The 26,797-nt window shown below is 37.4% G+C and overlaps 1 protein-coding gene across 1 annotated transcript in view; it reads right to left on the bottom strand.

The window, feature by feature from the left end:
• Positions 1-18,294: 18,294 nt before the first annotated feature.
• Nrxn3 (neurexin 3) overlaps positions 18,295-26,797 on the bottom strand; it is a 1,580,164-nt gene continuing 1,571,661 nt past the window's right edge. Inside the window, 1 exon segment of the mRNA XM_087195138.1 lies at positions 18,295-21,698. Coding sequence (XP_087051264.1) covers positions 20,773-21,698 — 926 coding nt within the window. The 3' untranslated portion in view covers positions 18,295-20,772.

Raw genomic sequence — 26,797 nt, 5'->3', positions numbered from 1 at the left:
AGAATGATGTAAATCTTACTTTCAGCTGTTCTCCAGAGCAGGCTCACCAGTGATAGTCCTGGGTATTGCTCTGAGGTCTGGGGAGAGTTTTATGGCTTCTCCTTGAAGCTACGTCCCTTCCCTCCTCTTTCTAGACTAGCCCGTTTCACCGCTTCCTGGGGCCTTCCCTAGAGAAGGCAGCAGGATAATCAAAGCAGAGGAGGCATAAGCCAGACAGTTTTGTAATGATTTGTAGCTTTTATAAAGCCATTTCTCTAAGGGAGGAGGTTTTAATGAATTATCGCCATAAGGGTTTGGGATTTTCTGTGATTTATAATTATTCCAATACCCAGATCATTTTTACCACAGCATCTAGACTTGCCTGCATGGTTTGGATTATTGTGATCTGTCTCCTGATGTGCTAAGTTATTAAAAGCACAATTGATCTTTGAGTCCCTAACTGCATAGGTACTGATCTCCTTTTATTAGATATCTTCTGGCAGCTAATGCATATTGTCAATGTTTAAATAGAAATCTTGTTAGTTTTACCCTTCTCTCAACATCAATGACATTCTCTCTAAGCAATATCTATCCTTGGGTCAAAGCTCATTTACATTAACCAGACTGAAGCCAATCTTTTCAAATGCCAGGGGTGGACTGCATGTTTTGACTAGTTTTTGTTTTTAACTGATTTTGAATGTGCTTTTTTGGTAAGGAGCCTTTATTTGTATATGGCAATTATCTTTGCATTTATGTGTCATTACTTTGTAAGGGTGTGTGCCTTGATAGGATATCTTTTCTTTCCTCATTGTTAAGATAATATCACCCACTCATAAAAACATAGAATAAGTCACCCTAAGTTAGGATTGGAGCATAGTGAACAAGTGAAAGAATCAGTCGTTGCCTCTGACAGCAGTGAGGCCCCAGTGTGCAAAGCTTTGGTTTACAACAGCACATGTATTTTTTAAGGAAGCTGAAATGGACACAGCAAATTAGAGGAAAAAGGAAGAGTTCAGCAAGGCAAAACTTGTGCACTTGTAAAGGGATTTCAGAGGAGTGAAGCTGAAGGCAATAAAGATGAAAAGAACACAAATGAACTCTCAGTCCTCAGGAAAACTTCAGAGTCTGGAACCATCAGCTTTCAATCCAAAAAGTACGTTGAGTTGAATGAAAGTAACCAACAATCCCGGAATTCTGTTCAGCTTTCTGTAAATGCTATGTGAAACATAAGTAATAGTCCCCTAATGTGGGCTAGTGGGCATGGCTCTGTGCTTGGCATCCTGTCTCATTAAAAGTGTAGCAACTTTCCAGACGTGGTGATACATGCCTGTAATCCATGCTACTCAAGAGGCAGAGACAGGAGGATCCCAAATTCCAGCCAGCCTGGGCAATTTAGTGAGATCCTGTCTCAAATTTAAAAAAGAAAAGAGCTGGGGATGTAGCTCAGTGCTAATGCACCCCTTGGTTCAATCTTCATACTGAAAAGAAAAAAGGATAGCATTTGCAGCTCACCTTGAAAGACACCATGAAAGACTGCCTCTCCACTCCTGGAAAATTCTAGCACCCTATTATCAATTCTACTTTACTTACTCCGCCCTTGAAAGACTCTGTGGTGACCGGCTTTAGCTCCTGGAAGAGATTAGGTATATGGGAAAAGGCAAAAATTTGTGGAGAAAACAATATCCAATTTTTCTGAAATGATATTCTAAGTAATTAAAAGAGATAAATATACTTTTATTTATAAAAATAAAGAGGAAATAAAATGTATTATGATTTTCTTTAAAAGTTTTTTTTTTTTTGGTACCGGGGATTGAACTCGGTCCTTGTGCTTGTGCAGCAGGCAGCAAAACCACTGAGTTAAATCCCCGGCCCCTAGATGTTGTTTTTTTTTTTTCTGGTACTGGGGATCAAACTCAGGACCTTACTCTTGTGACGCAGGTGGAGAGTCACTGAGCTAAATCCCCAGTCTAAAAGGGTTTTTTAAGCAAATTTTTAAAAGTAAATTTTCAATCCCTAGAAAAGGAACCGATGCTGAATACAGACAGCTATCCTTTCCATTTTACATTTATTTTATTTTAAAAGTATCTCTTCATTAACCATTGTTGTTTCTTTTCCCTCAGTTCTCTAAAATGAGAAAGTGACTAAATGTCCCAACTTGGAATTACCTCGGTAGTTTTCCTAAAAGTCTTTCTTGATAATCAATCATTGTGCCCTTGTCAAAATATTGATGAATAACTAATCTTGTTCTGAAAACAGTCGTTCTCCAGATTTTTTTGGCAGTGGGCGTGCAGCAGTAACTGAATAGTTCACTTAGATAGGAAACATTTCAGGTGAAGATGGTAACTAGATTACCTTAAGCAGTGTAGCTCATTGTAGGTGTAAATAAATACACTCATCCTTGAATTTGTGCATGTTCCTCATGGTGCTGGGTCTCAGAAATTCCCTCACCTTTGATACATGTTGCCAGTGAATGCAGACTCTGGCTTTAGTTGAGCAAAAATGGTTACAATTAATAACTCAAATTGAGAATGTATTTCCTGATCTCATGAATACTTTTACCTAGAACTTTAATGATATTGGGGAACAGAAAAATAGACATTTGCGCAGAGAAACAACGTGCTTTCCTACTCTGTAAAGATTTAGGCTCTTTACAGGGCAAGCTGCTGCTGTGTTCTGGTTGCAGTGTTGGATGCCACGGCAAATGAAGTATAAGTGACAGTGTCGAAGTTTCTAGCACTGGGCTGCAGACCACATGGCAGAACATGTCCTTGCTATTTTTTAATACCATGAGTCCCTTTTATTGGTATTTATTTCAAATATTCTCTTCTGAAAAACAAGTAGAAGTGGTAAGGGGCCATGGGAAGACATATACTGCCTTTTTTTAGGAGAACATGTTTAGAAAGGAAAACTGGAAGTGAGCAATAGCCTTCCATGCTGTAAATGGCAAACATGGACCTGGAATTATTCACTCTTAGATACAGAAAAGGGAAAGTAATGTAATGTAACCCACAGTCAATTACTTTAACAACCTACAAAGCAAATTGCATGATGCCTGCTCTGGTTTCCACCCAAGTTAAGGAGTCATGACAATCTGTTCTCACTTCCTCAGAACAATTACTGTAGTTATTGACCGTGTCTTTGGACTGGTGACACAGGAGATGGCACCAAGCTCTCTAGTAAGTAATAAAAACAGGAAGTGAAGAGGTGGTACTCTTTGGAAATCAATCCCTTTGTGGTAGCAGAACTTGAGATAGAAAAAAGCAACCTGGTTCTCCTTCTGAATAAGTCTAAGGACACACTTTTTTCTTTAAAGATATCTGAGAGTCAGTTCTGTACCCCACCACCACCACCAACAAACACTTAACAGATGCTTCTAGATCCCATGGTGCTAGACAAATAGACTAAGCAAATACTTCAACAATGAGTAAGGTCCCTTGACCAAGAAAACAACCCAGTAATTCAGAAGATCATGCACATATTTAATACTAACTTTTTAACCAAACATTCCATTCATTTATTCTTTTATTCAGTCTGTAACTTACCACTGAAAGTTTCTATATCTTTTTAAAATTAATTTTATTGGTACATTTTAGGTATACAATATAATGACATTCATCATTGGAAATTTGCACCTTTACATAATCACTCTTGGTTCCTATTTTTTCCCCAATCCCCTGCCCTTCCTTCAACCCCTCCATCCCTCCCTATTTACAAAGACTGTTTCCATTTTTTTCATTTTCTCATATTCATTCCATTCCCTTCTTTCCTTTCCCCTACCCCTTCCCACTTCTGCTTCCCCTATGCCCCTTTTCTTCCTATTTCACATGATGTATTATACATTTTAGTCCTTATTTACACTTTCAGTTAATCACACGAGAGAAACTATTTGGTATTTACGCATGTGTGCCTTATTTATTTCATGTAAGAGTATCACTTCAATGTGCATCCATTTAGCTATACATGTCTCTAGTTTCTCATTCTTTTTGGCTGAGTAGTACTCCGTTGTTTTTTTTTTTTTAAACACATTTTCTTTATCCAGTCTCCAATTGACGGGCAATTGGGCTGCTTGCAAGTTTTAGCTATTACAAATTGTGCTGCTATGAGCATGGGTGCACATATATCACTGTAGTGTGATTCTTTTAATTCTTCGGGGAAGATACCCAGCAGGGGAATAGCTGGGTCAAATGGGACTTCTAGTCCTAGTTCTTTGAGGTATCTCCACAGTGGTTGCACTAGTCTGATATCCCACCAGCAATAGAGTAGGGATCCTCTTTACCCACAGCCATACTAGCATTTGTTATTGATTGATTTCATGATAGCAGCTATTCTTTCTGGGGTGAGGTGGAATCTCAGCATTGTTTTCAATTGCATCTCTCGAATGACCAGTGCTGTTGAAAATTTTTTTCATATGCTTCTTTGCTATTTCTACTTCTTTGTCTGAGATATGTTTGTTCATTTCAGGGGCCCATTTTTGGATTGGGTCTTTAAATTTGGGAGGTCTGATTTTTTTAAGTTCTTCATAGATTTGAGATAGTAGACTTTTGTCTGAGGGACCGCTGGTGAAAATATTTTCCCACATTGTGGGTTGTCTCTTCACACTGGTGGTGGTTTCTCGTGCTGTGTAGAAGCATTCTAATAAAAAGAGATCCCACTTGTTGATTGTTTGTGCTAGTTCACAGGCAACTGAGGTTTTGTTCATAAAGTCTTTTCCAACACCAATGTCTTCAAGAGTTCTACCTAACCTCTGTTCTAGCTGGTTCAGCATTTCTCTTCTAATATTTAGATCTTTAATCCATTTAGATTTTAGTTTAGTGCATGGTGAGAGATATAGGTCTAGTTTTAGTCTCTGGCAAGTTTAAACCCAATTTCTCCACAACCATTTATTACAGAGGCTATCTTTCCTCCAGTGAGGGTGTTTGGCTCCTTTGTCAAAGATGAGGTAGCTGAATGTGTCTGGAATTGTTTCTGCATCTTCTAATCTGTTCCATTGGTCCTTAGGTCTATTTCTTTGCTAGTACCATGCTGTTTTTTATCACAGTTCCTTTGCAGTATAGTTCAAATTGGGGGTTGTAATACCCCCTGCCATGTCTGTTACCTAGACTTGCTTTTGCTATTCTGGGTCTCCTCTTGATCCGAATGAATTTTTGGCTTGTTTTCTCAAGGTCCGTGAAGTATGCTGCTGGGATCTCAACTGGAATTGCATTGAATCTATATAGCAGTTTTGGAAGTATGGCCATTTTCACTATATTAATCCTTCCTACCCAGGAGCTGGGGATGTCTTTCCATTTTCTGATATCATCTTCAATCGCATTTCAAAGTGCTATAGTTTTCAGAGAAGAGGTCTTTGATTTCTTTTGTTAGGTTGATTCCTAGGTATTTCAGTTTTTTGGATGCTATTGTGAAAGGAATTGTTTGTCCTATTTCTCTCTCAGTGAGTCTGTTGTTCTTGTAGAGGAAAGCTATTGGTTTTTGTGTGTTGACCTTGTATCCAGCTACTTTACTGAATTTGGTTATTAAATCTAGAAGACTTTTGGTGGAGTTCTTGGGGTCTTCTATATAGAGTATCATGTCATCTGCAAATAATGACAATTTGACTTCTTCATTACCTATCTTTATTCCTTTTATTTCTTTCTCTTGTCTAATTGCTGTGGCTAATGTTTCCAGAACTATATTGAACAAGGGTGGTGATAGTGGACATCCTTGTCTTGTTCCTGATTTTAGTGTGAAAGATTTCAGTTTTTGACCATTTAGTATGATATTGGCTGTTGGTTTTTCATAGATGGCTTTTATCAGTTTGAGGTAGAGACCATCTATTCCAATTTTTATAGGGTTTTTATCATAAATGCATGTTGGATTTTGTCAAATGCTTTTTCTGCATCTATGGAGATAATCATATGGTTTTTGTCCTTGGCTCTTTTGATATAGTGTATTACATTGATTGATTTGCATATGTTGAACCATCCCTGCATCCCTGGGATGAATCCCATTTAATCAGGGTGTATGATCTTCTTGATGATCTTTTGCATTCTATTTGCCAGTATCTTATGTAGCATTTTTTCATATATTTTCATTAGTGAGATTGGCCTATAGTTCACGACCTCACATATATTATTTTAATAAATGTTAAGTACTGGTACAACAATGAATTAGAAAGGGTATAACTGTCCTCATGAAGCTAACAGCCTAGAAAGGATGCCATGCTGTATATTGAAAGATGTATTATTCTCCACCATGGCTAGCAGTGTGACCAGCGCATAAGAAACACCCAATACAAATGTGTAGAACGAATGTATTACCAAATGAATATGCCATGCTCTCTCTTATCTCTTTGAATGGGTGGATTGTTTTTTGTTTCCCTAGCATCCTCTATCCATACTTTGATAAATTTCTATACCTTTTTGATTCTTCTTGGTTCCATTCTTCCTTTTTGACCTTTTCTAATATGCCCAGCAACTTGGATGTTGCTTTCTATCTACCCTCAATGAGTCTTCTATATCTTATTCATATTTTACATGTAGTACCTAGGCACAGACACAACTACAATACAAGTCTTCAGATGTTGAAAATTACTTGAGGTCAGAAAACTATTGTCTTTCAGGGCCCTCACCAGAAGCCCACCCCAGGATGGTTTGCAAGAGTCCATTATTTAATGTGAATTAGTAAATGAAAAAACATAAGTGAAATACGTTATCACTTTACAGCTGGTTTGCATTCAAAGAGTGCCATATTCTGTGCCAAAATTTCTCTTAGGTATCTCCTATTTTCCCTTGTATCAATTAGCATCCAGATAACTTATTTTTGGATATTTTTTTTCACTTTTCCACTTTTATGCCTTACATATGCTGTTGCCTGTAAGTGGATGACTTTTCTTTTGGTATTAAGAACTCAGACCTCAGAGATCCTCAAATGCTAACTTTCGTTCTACTCTTAGCCTATTCTGATTCACCAAATGCCTCCTCATTCTTAGAATATTTCACATCTCTCTATGTGAAATTATTTCATCTTCCTTTGAAATACTGGTACAGTATGCACATACACCATTATGAATTATTCTATTACAGCTCAGTGTCTTTTCACAGCTACCTTACAAGACTCCAAGCACCATGGAAGCAGAACTCTGCCTTCACAGAGGAAGCATGTAGCAGGTATTTATTCAGTTACAATTTGTGCAGCAATTTCTGGCTAAGTTCAAGTAGGCCATTCAGCAGATAATCTCTCTCTCTCTCTCCTCTCTCTCTCTGTTTCTCCTGCATCTTATTAATCCAGTAATAAAAGAGAATTCTTTGATAACCTCTAGAGAATATGATTTTTATTCTGCTTTCTGACAAGATTGTAAGTTTCATAGAGGAGTTCACTTGGCAATAGCCACCAAAGCATGTCACTGTGGCATTTCAAACACCAAGGATAAAGAATACTCTGACATAATTGAGTTATGCACAGAAGGTAGAGAAACAAAATGGCCTTGTCCCATTCAACAGCAACATTAGAATCTGGAAGACCATGAAAAAACAATTAATAGGAAAAAAGATTTTTGTACTTAGAGTCCTGTACTCCAACAAAAGTGTGAATAATCTTAATGGAGATATTCTGGGTTTGCAAAAATCTCAAAAATAGCATACTATTCATACTTTAGTAGGAAGCTACTAGAGTGTGCTTTGTACAAAGATAGAATGTAGTAAATAGGAGAATGATACGAAACTGAGAAGACAGGAAATCTACCATAGACAGGGTTAGGAAAAAAAAAAAAAAACAGGTGAGTGACAAAGGATGATTTCCCTAAAAGTGAATGAAAAAGTAAGGACAGTACTTCAGAAGGACTGAAGAAGGAGAATAGTGAACTCTGGGAGTAGTGTGTCAGATCATCGGATATATTTGACCATTTACAAGCTTATCTTTAACGTTATTTTTCAAAGCTCACTAATGGGAGTGAGAAGATTTAGTCACAAGTTCTAATAAATCCAAGAAAATGGAAGGAAGAAAGAGTTATAATTATTTCTGTAAAAGCTATGACTTCTACAAAAACATAGAAAAGCAAAAATAATCGTAATATACTACTTTACTCAACAAAGAACAATATTTGCATAGTCATAATCAGGAAAGCTCCAAACAGTATTTAATCATAATATGTGCTTAGTCACAATGTATAATATAACTAGAATAAGGAAGGGAAAGGGAGATATTAGATAAAATTCTAATGCCTCATATTAGTATGTTAATAATACTTGAAATAAGGAATTCAAAAGATAATCGCATGTTTTACTTAGAAAGAGGGATGTAATTTTCAGAAGAAGTAGCTAAGAATGTGGGTGCCTCTGGCAAGAAGAGAAGAAAAGTGGGAGCAGGGGGCTGCTGCTATTTGAATAAAGCTTTTATTTGTCCTGTTAAACTATCTGCACCTATTACTTTGAAACAAACAAAATTCAATATTATTGAACCCAGGCAACCTATTGCATAGAGACATAAAAATTTGGTAACAGCTCATCATGCATTTTCCTGTCATTAGTGGGTAACTAAAGAACTTCACTGTGTGGAGCCTTATAATAACAGTATTTTAAGAGTTTTCTTAAATATATGGATTTTTCTAAAGAGGATCTAAGAAATCCACTACTTGATATTATGTCCTTCAAAAATGCTTCTATGTAATCTTATGCAGATTACTTAACATTTTTGAGTTTTCTCAAACTAACCACAAGAATAATTAAGGCCATATCATAGGGCTCTTTAGGAGTAATACTTCAGTTAATAAAATAACTGTTGGCCCTGCTAATATTGCTGTTGATACTGGTTCTGTTACCATGGCTTACTTTTGGAACTGAAAAGTTCATGGGTATCAGTGAAGGATCAAACTCTGGTTCTAAACTTACTAAAAAATATGACTCTTAGTATGAATTTTCTTAGATCTGACAGAAGGAAAGTGCAAATCCCAAAGGATTTTCATAAGAAGCAAATGAGATGCACAGAAAATATTTAGCAGAATTTGAAAAACATTTAACTGTTCAAATCACTGTACTCTTCATTTTCTATTTTATCACTCACTTCTAGTAAATTAACTTCTATTCCTGCCTTATCAATTGTATCTAAATAATTCCTCAGAGACTCAGAATTTTTAAGTTGGAAGGCACCTCAGCCATTAAGCAAATAAACAACTCAAGAATGGTTTTTTAATTAGTGGATTTGAACAGTTCTTTGCTCCTTTGCGACCTTATAGGTTACAGGGGATAACAGTCACTTTCCTGTCACTGGGACAAAATACCCAACACTCTCAATTTAAAGGAGAGGTTTATTTGGCTCATGGTTTCCAGTGGATTCAGTCCAAAGTTCGGCTGGCTTCAAGGCTGAATTATCACGGCAGAGGGGCCTGGTGGAGAACAGCTGCTCACGCCATGACGCAGCCAGGAAGCAGAGTGAGATGGGAAGAGCTGGAGACAAGAACACATTCTTCCAGGTCATGCCCCAGGGACCCTCCTCTGCCCACCAGATTTGAACCTCCTAATGCCACATCCAGCTGCTAAAAGCATCAATGGATTAATCCACTGCTGGCATCTAGCACTCACATGATCCAGGCGCCTTTCAAACATGGGAGACTTCCGCGGGGCAATTTGAGATGTAAACCATAACACAGGGGTTCTCATAGTGTGGTCCCTTGATCAGTACAGCATTGCCTTAGGATGTTAGTAATGCAAATTCTCAGATTTATTCTGGATCCACTGTATCAGGAAGCCCAATGACAGGCCCAGCTATCTGAGTTGTGAAGAGCCCTCCAGATGAAATGATAGGACATGTGTTTCCATACTCTGAGTAGCCACAGGTCAGCTATATTCAATTGTTCCATCTTTTAAAGTTTACTGGGGATTGCCTCTGAGTCAGATACTATAATAGAAACTAAGGATTCAAGATGAACTTATATGGGTATAGCCAATATTTGATTGGCTTACTACCAGTTTCATAAAATCATCTTAGCCCAGTAGATTCAATTACTGGCTGTCTTAAAAATGTCTATGTATTACCAAGCCTTTGAGTATTATTTCCTGACCTCTGGCTTTTCTGTTTAAGTGATAATACGTTCTGTCTCATGTCTATTTTCTTAAAAGCTGATACATTGTGTGCAAACTCATCTGCCTTGTTGAATGTTTTACATAAATTTACATAGAATTTGAGTATAAAACAGATAATCTCCCTTTTATCCAACTAGAACATACATCTGGTAGAAAATTGCTTTTGCTTGTACATGGCTCTACATTACAATGATTGGCAGGTGCTGGTGATTCTTCAAGATAAGTTATTCCAAGTACATCTATCTCTGTAGCAGCAGTGGTGGTCCCTGAAAATGATTTTTCTGTAGATTTGAGTTGTTAACCAGGAACTTGGTGTTCCTGAAACCCCAGTGAGCAATGTATATGTCATCACCACTCCCTGGCAACCATAAAATCAGGAAGCTTCCAAAGAGTTGAATTTAATAAAGTTTAACAACCTAAGGAGATTCATCTGAAAGCAGAAATATAAAATAATAGAATATGTGTTATGAAGAAGAGAAGGAAAGAGGTAGGAGAGAGGAAAAGAAGTAAGCATAATTGGCATTTTAATGGGAATGAGTAAACAGTCTGCACTACAATAAATCCCCTAGGCATTTGATCCCAATAAACCATCTTAATCCTTAAGGCTATTCTGGCAGCATGAGATAATTGCTCTGAAACCAAATGTATTTAGCATAAAACACACATTCCAATGTTTACCATGTATCTCCTTTTAAAAACTAAATTGAAAATCCAAACTTCTTTGAGGTAGTGTAAGGGGAAGCCACCCCTTCTGTGTGCCATCCAGAACCTGCCTGCTAAACTTGGCACTTGGATGTCGACTGGCTAGGGCAGTGGGGTCCTTGTTAACGAGACTCTCAGAAGCCACTGCTTCAGCTGAGCATTGTTTGCTTGGTTTGGGCTTTGAAAGCCTTCCCTTGCTTGTCTACATGCAGAGGGCTTTTTGGTGTGGGTATGACTGCAATAACAGTCTCATTTCAAATAATTTATGTAATAGAAACATCAAAGTCACATATCAACATATCATTGACCTCTAAAATCCTTGAGCTAAAAAAAATAAAATAATTGTTTTCAGTATTAACCATGACTGAACAGCGGTCAAAATTCCTTTTTCTCTTCCTTTTTCTGTTTTCAAAGCCCATTAATTTACCAATATCTAGTATTTTTAATAACAGACACTTTGCCAACTATGGCTTCATAACTTCAAGCTGTCTACTTATTAAAAAGAAACAATTGTCCTAGTGCAATTTATGTTATCAGATTTATGGTAACAGATTGCAGATTGTCACTTGCCAAATGAAAAAGTCAAGGAATGCCTCTCCACCTAAGTAGACAAGTCACTTAGGTTCATAAAATATATATTTAAGGAGTTGGTATTTATAAGATCAGTGTTTAAAGTAATTTTAACTTTAAAAAGAAGAAATAAAGATGTAGAAAGGCTACACAAAAGGCCAGCACAGTGGCTAAAGAATTTTATAGTTTATTTCTATACAAGTTCAGATATCTCAATTTTACTTTTAGAAAGAAGTCTAGGGTGTGTGTGTGCGTGTGTGTGTGTGTGTGTGTGTGTGTGTGTGTGTGTATGCATATGTGTAGGTGTGTATGTATGAAGAACTTATTACTCCTGAGAGAATGAGAGAGGGAGAAACAGAAAGAATATCCTACTGTTATTTTAGATGCTTTAACACTGGACCTATCTTCTTCTAGGTAATTACAAACCATCTGGAGCATAGGAGCAACTTTTCTGCATTGCCTCTCCCCACTCAGCCACCCTGTCTGTCTTCCTTGGGTATTGAAGAGGATCTATGCCAGTCTTCTCATTCCCAGTGTGACAAATCTGGTTCCTAATACACATGCATACACACAAGCACACTTTATTGACTGATATATGAACACTGAAGACTACACTGTAGTTCCAAAGAAGTTTTAGCTTTTCATTTTCAATAACACTTCTAATTTTATCTACCTTTTACCCCACACCTCATCCCACTTTCTCTCCTTTCTTGCAAACATAGACAATTTACTTTATTTAGAAAGTGTTTGTATGTCCTCTGCTATGTTTCTCAAAACAAAATAAAATGAGACAAATGCCTAAGCACAGATTAGGAATAGAAAAATTGTTAATTTATTGAAATGAACAATTATAATTTTATTCTAGCCCATGAAACTAAGTTGCAAACGTTTCTAGTGGTTCAACCTATTTATTCTTCCAACTTACCATAAATATAATAAAGGAGAATTTCCTGTCAAATTGTCTATATATAACTCTCTCTGACTCATAACACTTTTCTTTTTTTTTTTTTTTTTTTTTTGGTACCAGGGATCAAACTCGTGTCCTTGTGCTTGCACAGCAGGTGGCAAAACCACCAGGCTAAATCCCCAGCCATAACACTCTTCTAATGAAAATTCTCAATCAAAAAACAGGAGGTAAGAGAAAACAGAAGAAAATTACCATTGTCAACAGGCAGTGGAGTAGAAATAAAATCATAATTTGGAAATGTGTCAATGAATTTCTCTTTCATGTACACTTATGCAAATTCAATGTAGTTTTAGCTGTTGCAAATACATGAATATAACTCTGCTGAAATATGTTAGATTTGTGATCTTCCAGAGATAACAGTGGATATTTCTTAACTTCCACACATGTAAGTTAGTAGTATTCCCCTTTATCCACTCCCTGAAGGAGTAGATAGATTCAATTCTACAATGCCATATTTTTCAGAAGACATAGCAACTGTCTATAGTGTATGGACTGCTTTTTATTCATTTCAAAAGGTGATTGAGCACAGTTAAATTGAAATACGGACAAGCTGCAAAACCCTTTCAATTTCCAAGCAATCTCATTAAATGAGGAAGAGCCTACTTAATAATCTCCTCTTTTATGTTGTCATTGAACAAAGAACTGGAATGGTGCCATTAATTGTCCATCAGAAAGAATATTATGGTAGTTACCCTGAAACACAGTGAACAGACTAAGGTCCAGAGACCCAGCAATAATTATTCTCTGAATGTTCCTTCTGGTTTTTAAATATATTACAGTATTAAAAGATATTCGTTCCCTGGGAGGTGGAAATAGATAAAAAACCAGACCATCAAAATATTAATAAATCCTGACTAAATTATGGATAAATGGAGATTTGCTCTACTATTCTCTTTACTTTTGGGACTATCTGAAAAGTTCCCAATAAAACAACGAGTTGAAAACAAAGTCAAAATAACTATATCGATAAAGAGGTGCAAGTTGCCTGAAGGCCTCTTGCATTTTTAGTGTTTGACAGCGCAGCTGCCTTAGGAAGCTGAGCACTGGAAACCCAGGGAGGCATGGACAACCCAGGTGGAGCCTGCCCTGGGCCTCGGTCAAGCTGGAGCCTAGAAACAGAAAACTAGCGGCACTTAAAGGAAAACATGAGTAGTGAAGGGCAACTGAATTTTATATTTTCTTGGCAAATGAAAGAAGAGAAACATGTACAGTGATTAGAAAGCTACAACTGCTTTTATTGCACTTTTTGGCACTGGCTAGACATAGATGTAGCAGCTAATTTTGAACCTTCCTGAGTCAGTTAACAAGGCCAAGTTCTAGAAATGACCAACATTTATTAAGGCTTTTGTACTAGGTGCACGCTTAGCATCTTACATGCAATATTTCACTTAATCTTTCTCAACAAACCTAGAAGACAGCATAATATAATTATAGGTATGGAGACTGACTCTTAATTAAATTATCTAAGGGTGTTGCCCCAAATTTTAAGCCAGGCATTCTGATTCCGGAACCCACATCCCTAATCACTAAAGACTTGAAGGCTTCTTGAAATTCACAATGTCCCTTTAATACATCACTAAGGTCTAAATGCAGGGTCCCTTGACTATTCCTTATTTATGTGGCCTATTATACAACCTCAAACTTTCTCCCTGTCCTCATCACAGGATTCTTCTACCTCATGGTTTAGTCTCTCATAGATTTATTTGCTTTTCTATCCAGCCCAAGTAATCATTTTGACAATGCTAGAGTTGCTTCTGGATTCCTTGACTCCACTGATGTTTTGAAATGCTCACTTTGCCTATGCCTAACACCATGCACACCTGCCATGGACTGAACAATCCCCCTAGGGATTCCCACAACACACCACCAGCACGACAGACACATACCACAAGTTCATATGTTGAAGTCCCACCCCAAATGTCATTATATTTGGAGAAAGGGTCTTCAGAAGGCAATTAAGGTTAACTGAAATCATCAGGATGGGGCACTATCCAACAGTATTGGTGGCCTTATAAGGAGAGAAGATACAGAAATCTCTATTTCTCAGCACATTCACTGAAGAAAAGCCATGTGGACAAACAGGGAGAATGTGGCTGTCTACAAATCAAGAGGAGAATCTTCACCAGAAATGGAAGATGGCCTTGACTTCCAATCTTTAAAACTGTGAGAAATTTGTTTTCTAAGCCACCGAAATTGTAGTATTTCGTTACAGCACTCCTAACAGATGAATACAACAACCTATTATCCATTTCCTTAGTTTCCAATTTAAATTCTTCTGGAGATTGCCAAAAAATGGCTTGTTTCCCTAGAGAAAATGTTATATAATTGAAAGTGGTCTAAAATAAGAAACATAAGATTGGATTTCAAATCATGACTCTGCTACTTACTAGCTATGTGTCCTTGGAGAAGTCACTTAAATTCTTTAAGTCTGTTTTTTGGCGGGGAGGGAGGAGGTAAAATATACAAGAAAACACCTGTCCTTGTTATTCACAACAAATGAGTAAATGTAATAAAAAGATAAAATTTTACCATTAATGTCAGACAAGGGCAGCTATTCCCTTACTGATACTTGAGTTTCTCTCATCACAAGTTTTTTAGCAGACTTCTACCATGAGGTCATAGCCCTATTTCTGGGTAGCCTTGTCCCTTACTTTGATTGAACAGCGAGGCTCTCTATCACTTTCTCAACTTCTGTCAGCTGCGTGGCAATGTGTCAGTTTCTGTTCTTTCTTTGTTTCTGTACCACGAGATCATCTTCTCTTTCCTTCAAAGTAACACCGCTCCCTGGATTTTCAATCTCCACTCATCTTTCTCATTTGGTGAGAACAAATCAGTTATTGCCTTTCTCAAATATGCTCATGTTCTCTTTGATCAATTACAAACCAGCTGTTGGCCTTGACTTAACACGTATCCCTCTCTGTCCTTTTGGGGACAAGATTCTCAAAACTTTCCCAGTTGCATCTTCTACAGATGTCCTTTTTACAATGTAAGATTCATCCATATTATGAGTTTGACCCTACATCTACGTTTTGCATGGAAGGGCATACAGCTTTGACCTCTGGCTATCAGTTTTGGAGGATTTCCTAACATGTCATCATCCCTTTATTAAGCTCTGAACCCTTAAAGAACCTATTTTGCATGTTTTGAAGGTATTAACTATATCTTTATTACATTTTAAGCTCTTTAGAAGCTCTCAATTTAAATTGTAGTAATCATTTTGTAAATGTTCAATAAATTATTACTTATCAAAATTATCTCCAGTGGCATAATAAAAATTTCAGTTCTACTGGATATTTTTGGAGAAGGCTCCAATTCCAACTTAAATATGAGTGAGGAGTGTCTTGGCTTGCATAGATCTACATAAGACTCAAACCAGGCTTCAAATCCTCATAGCCATTTTCTATCTTGGATGAAATACAGTAAGTACAGACAATAGTGGTTTGGCCAGCACATATGTATTCATCTGGTAAAAGGTTTTTGAATTATCAAAAAGGCAAATGTTTAAGATGATTCTTGAATTACATATTAAGTAGATTTAGAAAGTTTGTGGGAGGAAAGCAAGATAGAATTGGAGGGGTCTCTAGAGCAGTGATGGTTCTGTAACTTGGGAAAGTTAGAAGGCTGGTTTAAGGCACAGAGTATATTACCATTTGAACCTTTCTCATCGGTGCTACATATTGAACAGATTGTGCTAAAATCACCAGATTGTACAGTTTAGATGGTGAATTGTATGGCATATGGAATACATATGGGTATTGAATCCAGGGCCCCACACATGCCATGAAAGCACTCTAGCACTCAGCCACATCCCCAGCACCAGGCCCTACATATAAAGAGTTGGTGGAAATAAAGGTTCAATGGTCCTATGTACATTCATGGTAGAAGAATTGGGAAAGACTCAAGGGTTAATAAACAGATGTGATTTCAATTGTAGGGAAGTAAAAATAGTGATTTTAGGTGACAGTAAAATGATTGCTTTGTTGATTGCCACCATTCATCTTTCCTATACTTTTAAGAGAAATTTTGACTTTTTTCTAGAATAATAACAGATTATAAAATGATAATATTAGTCATCGTTTCAGGGCTATGGGCCAAACACTGTAGTCATCACTTGCATCCATGCTAGCTCATTTAATTACACAACAGAACTATAAGCTGGGGAATAGCTTACAAATTCACAGAAGACACTAGATCCACTAAATATCATCCACAAGGTATTATAGCCAGCAGAGGACAAGTCCAGGATTGAGAGCCAGCATTTGGACTAAACCTTTGTATTCCAAAACCTACTGCCAAATTTAAAGATGTGGCAAAGGATAATATGATCTCAACCCTTCCTTAGGGCAAGACAATGAAAAGTCATTTGTTGATGCATTTTGACCATTGTATCTAAGCAAATGCCACTTCAATCTCAATGGACACCACTGCATTACTATTATCTGGAAATCTCTCTAGAAAGTTTAACATTGTCTGAAATCTAATCACAGTAGATTTGTCCCAGTTTACAGCCACTTAAAATGTGCAGTCAGACATTCTCATGTTACCAAGTATGAACACTATGTGTTTACTAGTTGTATTTATTTAATATGTCTAGAAAATGACTAGTTTTGTCAGTTGCAGCTATCAAATTCTGGGTATTACATGGCTACATTACTTAAAACCTATCTCTTTTAGTGTAGAATTTAATGCAGAATTTCTAATTTTAGAAACAAGCTATTACATAGGGAATAACATGGAGACTCAAAGTAAAAACAAAAAGCAGACTGACATTTTAAAATATCTACTCTGTGTCAAACAAAGTTAAAGACATTTTATATTAGTTTTTTTCTTCCAAAACTAACTTGCAAGACTAAGTCATTGAATTGTGTTGCATTTTTTTTTCAGAAGAGAAAGACTACCTCAGGTAGTGAAATGTACTCAATATCAGCAGTACTCCAGGAAAACAATCCAACTCCACCTGAGCTTAGTGTCACCCTTGCTGTGAAATTCTGTGACTCTCATGTCAGCAAAGCCTAACTTTTATATGATTAGCAATGTGTTAGCCAACTTGTCCTTAAGCTCTTTGTGTCTTTGTTTCTTTGTCTTTAAAATGAAGACAATACTCTCTATTGTTTGGGGATTAAACAGACTACAGAGAGCAAAACAATACAATATCATCACAGACATGAATAGATTTTTCCTATTTTATGTGAATTATCTATGACAAGAACCAAAAAAGATTTTTTTATAATTTCACATCACTGAATTTGACTTTTCCCATTCCCAAGACAGTCAGCAGCGTAACCATTGCACTAATAAAGTCTGAATGCACAGGGTTAATTTTATCTTTTTAAAATTCTAACTCTGAAAACTGGCAACCAGCACACAACTATTTGAGCCTATATTTCTAGATCATGGTGAAAAGCAGAGTATCATGGTGATTACCTAACTGGCAAAATAAGTTTGTGCTTAGGGATCCACAGATAATGAGAAAAGTACAAGCTATAAGTGTCTGAGGAATTTTATAATCAGAAACTCTAGAAAGAAACTGTTAGTATCTGAACATTCATTTAAGTTTTATTTTAGGATACAGTGGGATGTTTGTTTTGCTTTTTTTCTAATTTTTTTTACTTAAATATGGTGGGAAGGTCTGAAAAGATATCTGACTCTCTGTCCCAACAGAGTTCTAGAATTCTGTTCAAACTTTGTTGCCTTACAAAATATACTTAAGGTAAGAAACACTTTAAAAATGACAATATTCAGGATACAATGCTCCTGTCGCCTTACCTTTCTGAGAAAATTGCTTTTCCTCCTGGTTACTCTATCACAGCAATCTAAATGACAATTCTTTGGTCAACGGTTGAGAATTATTTATCTCATGGATATGCCACTTTTCATAAGTTTATGTAGGTAGTTAGCAACTGATTAGAACAATTTATATCATATGAAAGTGATCTTGGCTTTTAATGAGGTAAAATAAATTTATCTGCAGTGCAATGTATTTTCCCAAATGTTAAAATAAAATTGCATCATAATACAAGGTTTTGGGAAGAACATTTTATTGCTAAGCATATCCTTGAACTAAAATGCAAATATGAAACAAAAGAGAAAAGGAAAAAGAAAAAGCAGTAACATCACAACATCATAAAATAAATTCCTTTAAGGTCTGCTAATAAAACAACAAGAATATGATAAAAGCTCACATACAGAATGCACATGTTCCCATAAAATTGTCCAAATAGAAACTTACACTAAAAGGAATACAACAAATGTGCAGTTTTACTCAAATAAAAAAAAATGTAAGGAAAAAAAGCAGGAAATCAGTTCACAAGACCTCAAGACTCCAAGAACAGTAATCCTTTACAGACATCGAGATATAATCAACTTCATATAGGCTGGGCCATTTATCTAAAATCGTGCTTTGACATCTTTTTATAGTCCTGTCTTTTTTAAAGACAAAGAAAAAAAAACTTGTAACACATTGAAATATCAGATAAGGAGGAACACCTCTTTCCATATACATTTGTTTAGTTTGCACTTTTTGCCCCATGTCTTTAAGATATTTTTTCAAAGTCAAATATTCATGCAACTTACAAAGATCAGCAAGAGTAGATTTCTAAATCTAAACAGCTGATTGGTTTTCATCTGTACAAAAGAAATTGTTATATATCTGACCATCCAGAAAACACACTCTATTTTTGTGTGAATATTTGTCTTACTTTGTCTCTTGCTTTTTGAATAGCTATGGCCACACAACCAGTTCATTATTTTTCTGTACATTGTTTCCTCTTTACAAAAAGAAAATAAAGAGACAACCAGAATATAATCCAAAGAAATTGAAATAAACAAGTAGAAAGCAAATAACAGTTCTTAAAGCAGTATGTACATAGGTGGCTAAGGAATTATACCAGCAAAAATGTAGTAAAATATGTAAACAAAATCTGAGATTTTTTTAAAATTCTCTTTGACACAGTTAACTGTGACAAAACTAAAACTCACACTTTCTTCACATTTTAAGGTTTACTTTTTTGTTCTGTTATTTTCTTTTAAAATAACATTCTCATTCCACTTCAAGACTTTTAACAGATTTCTGTGTCAGTCATCCCATCAAACATACCATGATAAATATATCTGTATATATATATTTATTTATATATATATTATACTATTAAATTCCTTTTGTGTGTGTGTCACAGCAGCTTTATTCATTCATTTATTTATTTTTTTTTTTTAAAAGATGGGCGAAGGGAGACATGAGCGCGTGGAAGGACAGTTATCCGTGTCAGGTTACAAAATTAAACCACTATGCAAACCATTATCATGGGGGGGGGAGCGGGGAGAGAACTACGAAGTCTGCACTCTGTCATGACACATTTGGCTTGTGTGACCTTTTGTGGTTCTATCACAACTTGAACTCCCCTACTGTCTGTTTTGATCATTCAACAGACTTTAGCATAATTTCGTTTTTTTATTTGCATGCATTTCAATCACAGATCCAACCCACCCCCCCTTCCCTTCCCTAGGAAAGGTTCTGTTTTCATTTGTGAGGCTTTCCCCTTTAACACGATTTGGGTTAATGGACAGGAACAATACTGTTAAGTAAAGCCAATAGCTCTGATCAAACCAGCCCTAAACCCATCTGCAGAGGGCTTGACTGGGAAATTCTGGAATTAGCTCCTGGGGGAGCAGCTTTTCAGATCAATGTTTTTGTCTGACACATGGGTTCTGCTATGTGTTCAGCACAGCATCTTACAGGAAACAAACAACAGATTCTAGAGACACCACAACCTGATATGTAGAGTGAACACCATGGTAGCTTTTGAGTTCATATGGCAATAGTCTCTCCTACTTTTTTGTTTGCTGAGTTTTTATTTTTTCTCTTTTTCTTAACTCACATCCAGTCTCAAAAAGATAAACAAACACCCAAAAGCCATTTTTCCCCTCAGATCTTGAAAAGTTACACACACACTGGCCAGAGCCAGATAAGGGTGGGGGTTTTTTGTGTTTTTTTTGTTTTGTTTTGTTTTGTTTTAACTTTTTTTCTTTTTTATGCTTTTGCTTTTTACATAATGAAACTGAGGGGAAAAAAAAAAACATTGTTACAGTCAAGCTGCACAGACATGATGACAGACTCACTTGGAGCTATGGAACAAGTAAGCCATGAAGTCTTCTACCTTTTGTCAAAGGTCCTCGAGAGAAAGGAGCTTGAAGTCCGCGGACACGAGGAGCCGCGGGGTCTCTCCAGGGCTCTAGTGTGTGCTTTATGCTACAGCAGGGCAGAAAAGAGCTTTCTGTCTCCAAGTGACGGCTGCACGGGGCAGCCACGGCTGAAATTTATAGATAGATAGGTACACCTGTGTGAGTGTCCTTTTAAAAATGGTATTCCCCACCAGAGTCAAGGTATACCCCGTCTCACTGTTAGCACAGTTCTGACATCTGTGATATCTCCTTGCCAAAGTATCCGTGTATGCACATAGAAAGGGTGCTGTCTCAGGGCGCGCGCTCTCAGCGACACCAGCTTTACACGTAGTACTCCTTGTCCTTGTTTTTCTGTTTCTTGTGGCCGCTCTTGGAGCTGGGCTGCTTCTCCTTGAGCAGTGTGCCATTGCTCTGGGCCGAGTTGCTGATGTAGTTCCGCGTCTCGTCCACTTGATAGGACCCCTCGTCTCTGTTCCTGTACTTGTACATGGCATACAGGAGGATCAAGATGCAGAGGGCAGCAGCAGCCACAATGCCGACGACCATCCCTGTTGTACTGCTCGACTCCCGGATCACCTCTGAGGCCCCCGGAACCCGTCTGATTCCTGGCTCCGTGGGGTTTGCTGTGGGCACATTACGGAACATGGGGGAAGTAATTAGTGGGCTCTTCAGTTTGGTGCTGTCTAGCTCATAGGCAGTGGGCAACGGAAGCAAGACTATATCAGGCTGGGGTTTGAGATCACGGTTATTCATTTTGCCAGCTGGCAATTTGGGCACCATCCCAGACGAGGAGGAAGCTGTGAAGCGGATCAGCTCAGGGGACAAAGATGTGGTAGTAGTCCTACTAGTTTCGGAGACTTTGTTAGGTCTAAAGTCCTTGGATTCCCACTTGGGCGCATGTGCTTTGTAGCCACCTTCGAAGATTGAAGTGGAAAGACTCTTATCTGTTACCAAGGAGAAGGTGGTGTAAAAATCTTCATCATCAGTAGGGGGCAGGTTAGAGTCAAAGGTTTCCCCTGAGCCATACCCAGATATCACCAAGCCATCATCATCACAACCATCGCTGCCTTGGTCCGACAAGCAAGGTAACCCCGCCTCAGAGGTCATGGACAGGGAATCTTTGGTGGTCTCATTAATGGTGAGGAGGGGGTGGAAGGTAGGGGGAAGTGTAATGGAAGGTGCACGAGTAGCAATAGGAGGGGTAGCTAAAGGGTCTTCTACAAGAAGAGGGATAACTAATTCACCTCCTGGGATTGAAAAGAAAGAGAAAAACAGAATTAGTATCTGTGCAGACTCAATTTTTAACACAATTCAATGAATATAGGTCGTGACTTTTGCCTCTGAAATGATAATAAAGTGACCTGGGTCCACATATGGATCATTTCTGGGTCTAGTCTAATCATTCTAGCTGATTTAGAATCCATTTTATGCCTCTGCCTGTCCAAACCTGAAATCCTCAGATCAGGGGATTAGACTTAAAGATACTCTCAAGTAATTATTTAGAATTCAAATACTGTGCACTCTTTCCAGGATCTGCTTATGAGAAGATGTCTCTATCAATTGTATTGTTTTTGTTTTTGTTTTATTTTTGGTGCCGGGGATCAAACTCAGGACCTTGCACTTTTGAGGTAGGCAGTGGAACCACTGAGCTAAATCCCCCCGCCCTATCAATTGTATTGTTATAAATACTGACTGGCTGTCACAAGTGTGTGTGAGGGGGTGTGTGCACACACGTGTGCTTCACCTAAGGATTTATTAACGTACTTATCACATTTGTCTATTTATCTTCTTGGATTTTTACTTATTTGGTCTCATGAGGATAAAAACGACATTCTCCATATTACTGAGACCAAGCTCAAGGTACCTAAGAGACCTTGCCTTTATTGTTTTCTTAAGTAATTACTTTTTATTTCACACTTCTTTTTCATCAGAAAAATAACACACACACAATTTATTATACGTCTAAGTAATGGGAATATTAATTTCTTGCACTTCTTAGTTGCAGTCCCGATTTGCTATAAGCTAAGTGACAGGGTTTTAACAAAAAGTGACAGGGACTTACAAAATATTAAGTGTTCATCTATCAAATTCATTTTGATTATGCCTTTCTAGAACTTTCCTGATTGTTAAATGACATCTTTCCTTGCATTAGTCTAATATATGTTTAAATACTGTTTTTATGCTATGTGACATATTTGCTAAGCTGGAAGCTAGATTTCAAAAATACCCACCCTAGATATCCACAACTTGATGGAAACTTACTATTAGATTCAGAAATGTTGACTTAGCAAAGTGAGTTTTCAAATCAGCGATTCTTTACTAAGCTGGCAAAAGTATATTGGTTTACCCACAGGCCCTCATTATTACACTTGTAGACAAGACTAAGTCAGGAAAGAAAGTTCAGAATCGTTCATTAAATCACAGTGCCTTGCAAGTCATGGGTACCCCAAATATTCTGCAAGGAATGTTACTCATTCCACTGTAAAGGGAAGATGATTCACCTATGACGAAAGCTATCAAGTTCTCTGCGGCCTCTCTTTACAATGTTGTTTTCCAAGTAGAGAGAATCTCAGGAAGTTACAGTTCATATCCTTTCACTGAGTTTATTCCAGAAAACTTTATTCCAACTGCAACTTTAAAAAAATTGTCTACCGGGACTAGAACGTTTTCCTCTCTAATCAGAAAGTTGAGCTGTTGATAAGGTATTATTGAAGGCTGCTTTCTGAGAGGGGTCTCTAAGCTCTAATGTGGTACAGTGTCCTTGTGTATCCTGTCCCTGCTAATTAATAATTTTCCTGAGACGGAATGTCCAGAGCATCTGTTAACAGACTTGACAGTTTCCAAGTTGCCCTCCTTTATCTGAAATGAAGCAGACGGTTTGCAGTGGCTCCAAACTGCACAATTCTAGGGTTGCACCTCAGGGACTAGCCTCACATGGTCTTCCAGGATTCTAACGAAGCCTGACTCACAAATTAAAACTCTCCCACTTTGCGCTGTATCTTGAAACGTTTCCTGGACCTCAGTTAGAACTAAAACTATTGTATTGTGATTGTCCAGGTTTCAGCTGTGCCAAGAGAAGAAAGTGAACGCATGCTTTCAAAGTACAGCAGAACTGCTTCCTACATGGATCAGCGGCTGTTATTCCTTCCCTGTCTAGCCAATAATATTGTGTTACTCCACAAGAAATTAAATTAGTAGGAAAATATTATTATAATTATTATTAATTTTTTCAGTACTCATTTGGAAGGGAAAGGACAACAGAATGTTCGATGGTCATCTCTGACTCATGTGATTATTTCACTTTATGTGAGGAAATAAAACAAGGACCTACTTGAGAATCTCGGGATGGTCTGTGGCCTGTGCTCTAAACCCAAGCTTCTATTCTAGTGCTTAGAGTTTGAAACTACTTAGCAAAATGATCTTTAAATATGTGCCAGAGAATCAAACTTGCTTTATGAGACCAGCATGCCTATTTTTTACATTGTGAACATATATAATTCATATGCCTTGAGACTTAGTTAATGTATAATTTACACAATTTTGCTAGTTTTTATAAAAGGATTTGGAGCACAGTTCCCTAAAGGTAAAATAGTCCTAAATCTAACCCTCAACAAGCTTTTTCCCTGATTCTTCCAGTGGGGGAGGGGCACCAAGTGGTACATTTAAGGTGAAATACGGGAGAGTGCAGGGTTTAAGGAACATGTGCGAGGTAAGCAAAAGCCAATGCAATTTGTCTAGAGGTTCTCTAGGGATTTCTAGGAATGATTTTACTTCCTGTCAGAAAACAAGGCAGGACTTTTTTTTCTCCTCAGTTAAGTACAACAATGCAGACTGTCTGGTAGGAAGCCAGTGTGCCTTTAAATGAAATTCAGGTCATTACCCTCCTGACTGCAGAGTGGCATTCATTTGCAATTCTAGTGTGCCATCTGTAACACCCAACTGGAGTCTTAAGTTTGTCTGTTTCTTTCCTGTTTGATTTCTCTCTTTTCAACCCTAGCTAAAGTTTCACAGTATATTTGTTGTTTAAATCTACAAACTCTATCAATTGCTCATTCTGTGGCTGAATGACTCCACTGCCCTAGCCTACTCCTTGCACATGTTGCATTCCAAGGAGGCACATCCTGTGGACTTGAAAACAGAACCTAGGCCACTCTTCACATGGTGGCATAGAGCAGACAAAAGGTTAGAAAGGTGCCTAGTGTAGAGAGCTTCTAAAAGGTTGATGACCCTCCAAGTGAAATGATGAGTTTATTTTAAAACTAAGATAATAGCTATGTTATTATGAGTTTAGATAATAATATCTGTCAAAACTACCGATCCATTGTTTTCTCTGCCATTTTATTATTAATCCTGGCAGTAGTTATAAAAATGATAAATGATGTTCTCTGTTAAGAAAATCTGAGCCCAAATTCTGTAGGTCTTTAATCACTGAAATGGTAGAAACTTTTTCTTCTTGGCATCTCAAGGAATTGGAAGAGTTCCTCTGATTTAATATGAAATTACCTGGAATGCAGAGATCATTATAAATAGGAGTTATAGTAAAATAGATGAAAAATTGTAGATAACCAAAAACATAAAAACTGTCTGGGACAGTTGTATGAGTTGGGTTGTATAATCAATTTTAATATCACATGTTATCTTTAAGATTTAAAGTGATTATAGTGTACCCTTAACCCTCTGTATATGTGGGTTCCATATCCAAAGATTCAAGCAACTGCACATAGACAACTTGTGTTTGTATTGAATATGCACACTATTTTTTCTTGTCGTTGTTCCCTAAACAATACAGTATAAGAACTATTCGCACAGCATTTATCTTGTGTTAGGTATTATAATTAATCTAGAGAAGATTTAAAATACAATGTTATATGAAAATACTAAGCCTTTGTACTTCCTTTTTTCCCCCCAATTATTGTTTTTGAGCAGGGATCTCACTGTGTTGCCCAGGCTGGCATCAAAATCCTGTACTTAAGGGATTCTTCTCCCTCAGCCTCCTGAGTAGCTGGGACAACTTGTGTGCACCAACACACCTGGCTTACTATTTCATTTTATATAAGAGTCAGTACACAGGGTAGGATGGGGGTGGCACAAATCCTTCAACATGGCTCTACTGGGGATTCCAAGGTACATATCATTTGAAGTGGGGAGGTTGGAGATGCATTTCCCACTGTTTGATCCTTGATAGAAATGACTTGGTTTATACCATTTAAGATTTTTGGTTTATTTCTGTAACTCAGAGTTACTGCCCTCAGAAATGTTGGAGCAGTCTATAATTATTTTTTACTGCCCAAAGACTGTGGAGTCAGTGACCAACCTTGTGCCTATGATTACAAAAGCATTCACAAAATCAGTAAACCTAAAGTCACAAAAGGTTGGGTAGAATGATGCAAAAACTGGAATCCATCAAAACCCTAATTTACTTTGCCATCCCCAGTATTTTTCTTTGGTCTGGATAAGAGTTATCTGTATTCCTTAAAGTTAGCATTTTTAAATCAGGGATATATACACTTTTTTGACAAGGTTGTGCTTTTCTTTAAACCAGAGAGATCACTAGGGATATAAAAGGTCTATTTTAGCCCCAGAGGCTGCCCTGCTTTTTTGCTTTATGAGTGTATTTATAGATATATAATTCATGCCTCTAGGGCTGATATCTAGCAAAAGGCGTTCTCTGACACAAAAAAGACAGTGTTTTAAAATTTTAATAGAACTATTCTGAACTGTGAGGCTCTTGTGGGTGATGGTAAAAGTAGTGGGTCACCTAAAGAAATAAGACCAGCATAAAGTTTCAATGTGGCTCCAGACATGGTGTCTCTGGAGACAATGGCATTTTAGAGGTCACAGAATTCAAAAGCAGTGATGCTGAACAGCAGGGTTCTGGAGAGGACACCATGCTCCAATTCCTTAAATTTCTATTATATCTATTTGGACCCTTTACCTCTTTTATTTGCATTATTCTAATTCTCTTCTTGGAAAGCCACATATAATGGGGAGAAATAATTCTTTCTTCCACTAACTTTCCCACTCAAAGATATTATTTGGTGCCATAAAAGTGAGTACTTGCAGCACACAAATATCTTGAAGCATGTTACCACACAATCGTTCTTCATCCAGCTTCATAAAAAAATAGTCATAGACAGAGGCATGGATTTAGCTCAGTGGTGCAGCCACCTGCCTCGCAAATGCAAGGTCCCAACTTCGATCCCCGGTAAAAGAAACAAAGTAGGGCCGGACATTTAGCTCAGTGGTTTTGCCGCCTGCTGCGCAAGCGCCAGGACCAGAGTTCAATCCCCATTACCCCCCCCCCCAAAAAAAAGTAATGGACAGACACAACCCATATGTAGGGAGA

This window comes from Heterocephalus glaber, unplaced genomic scaffold, assembly GCF_053883595.1.
Source record: "Heterocephalus glaber isolate CG9 unplaced genomic scaffold, H.glaber_assembly_v1.0 deba00001608, whole genome shotgun sequence".
NCBI lineage: Eukaryota > Metazoa > Chordata > Mammalia > Rodentia > Bathyergidae > Heterocephalus > Heterocephalus glaber.
The sequence above is the reverse complement of the archived record's forward strand: the minus strand, read 5'-3'. Positions and strand labels throughout refer to the sequence as shown.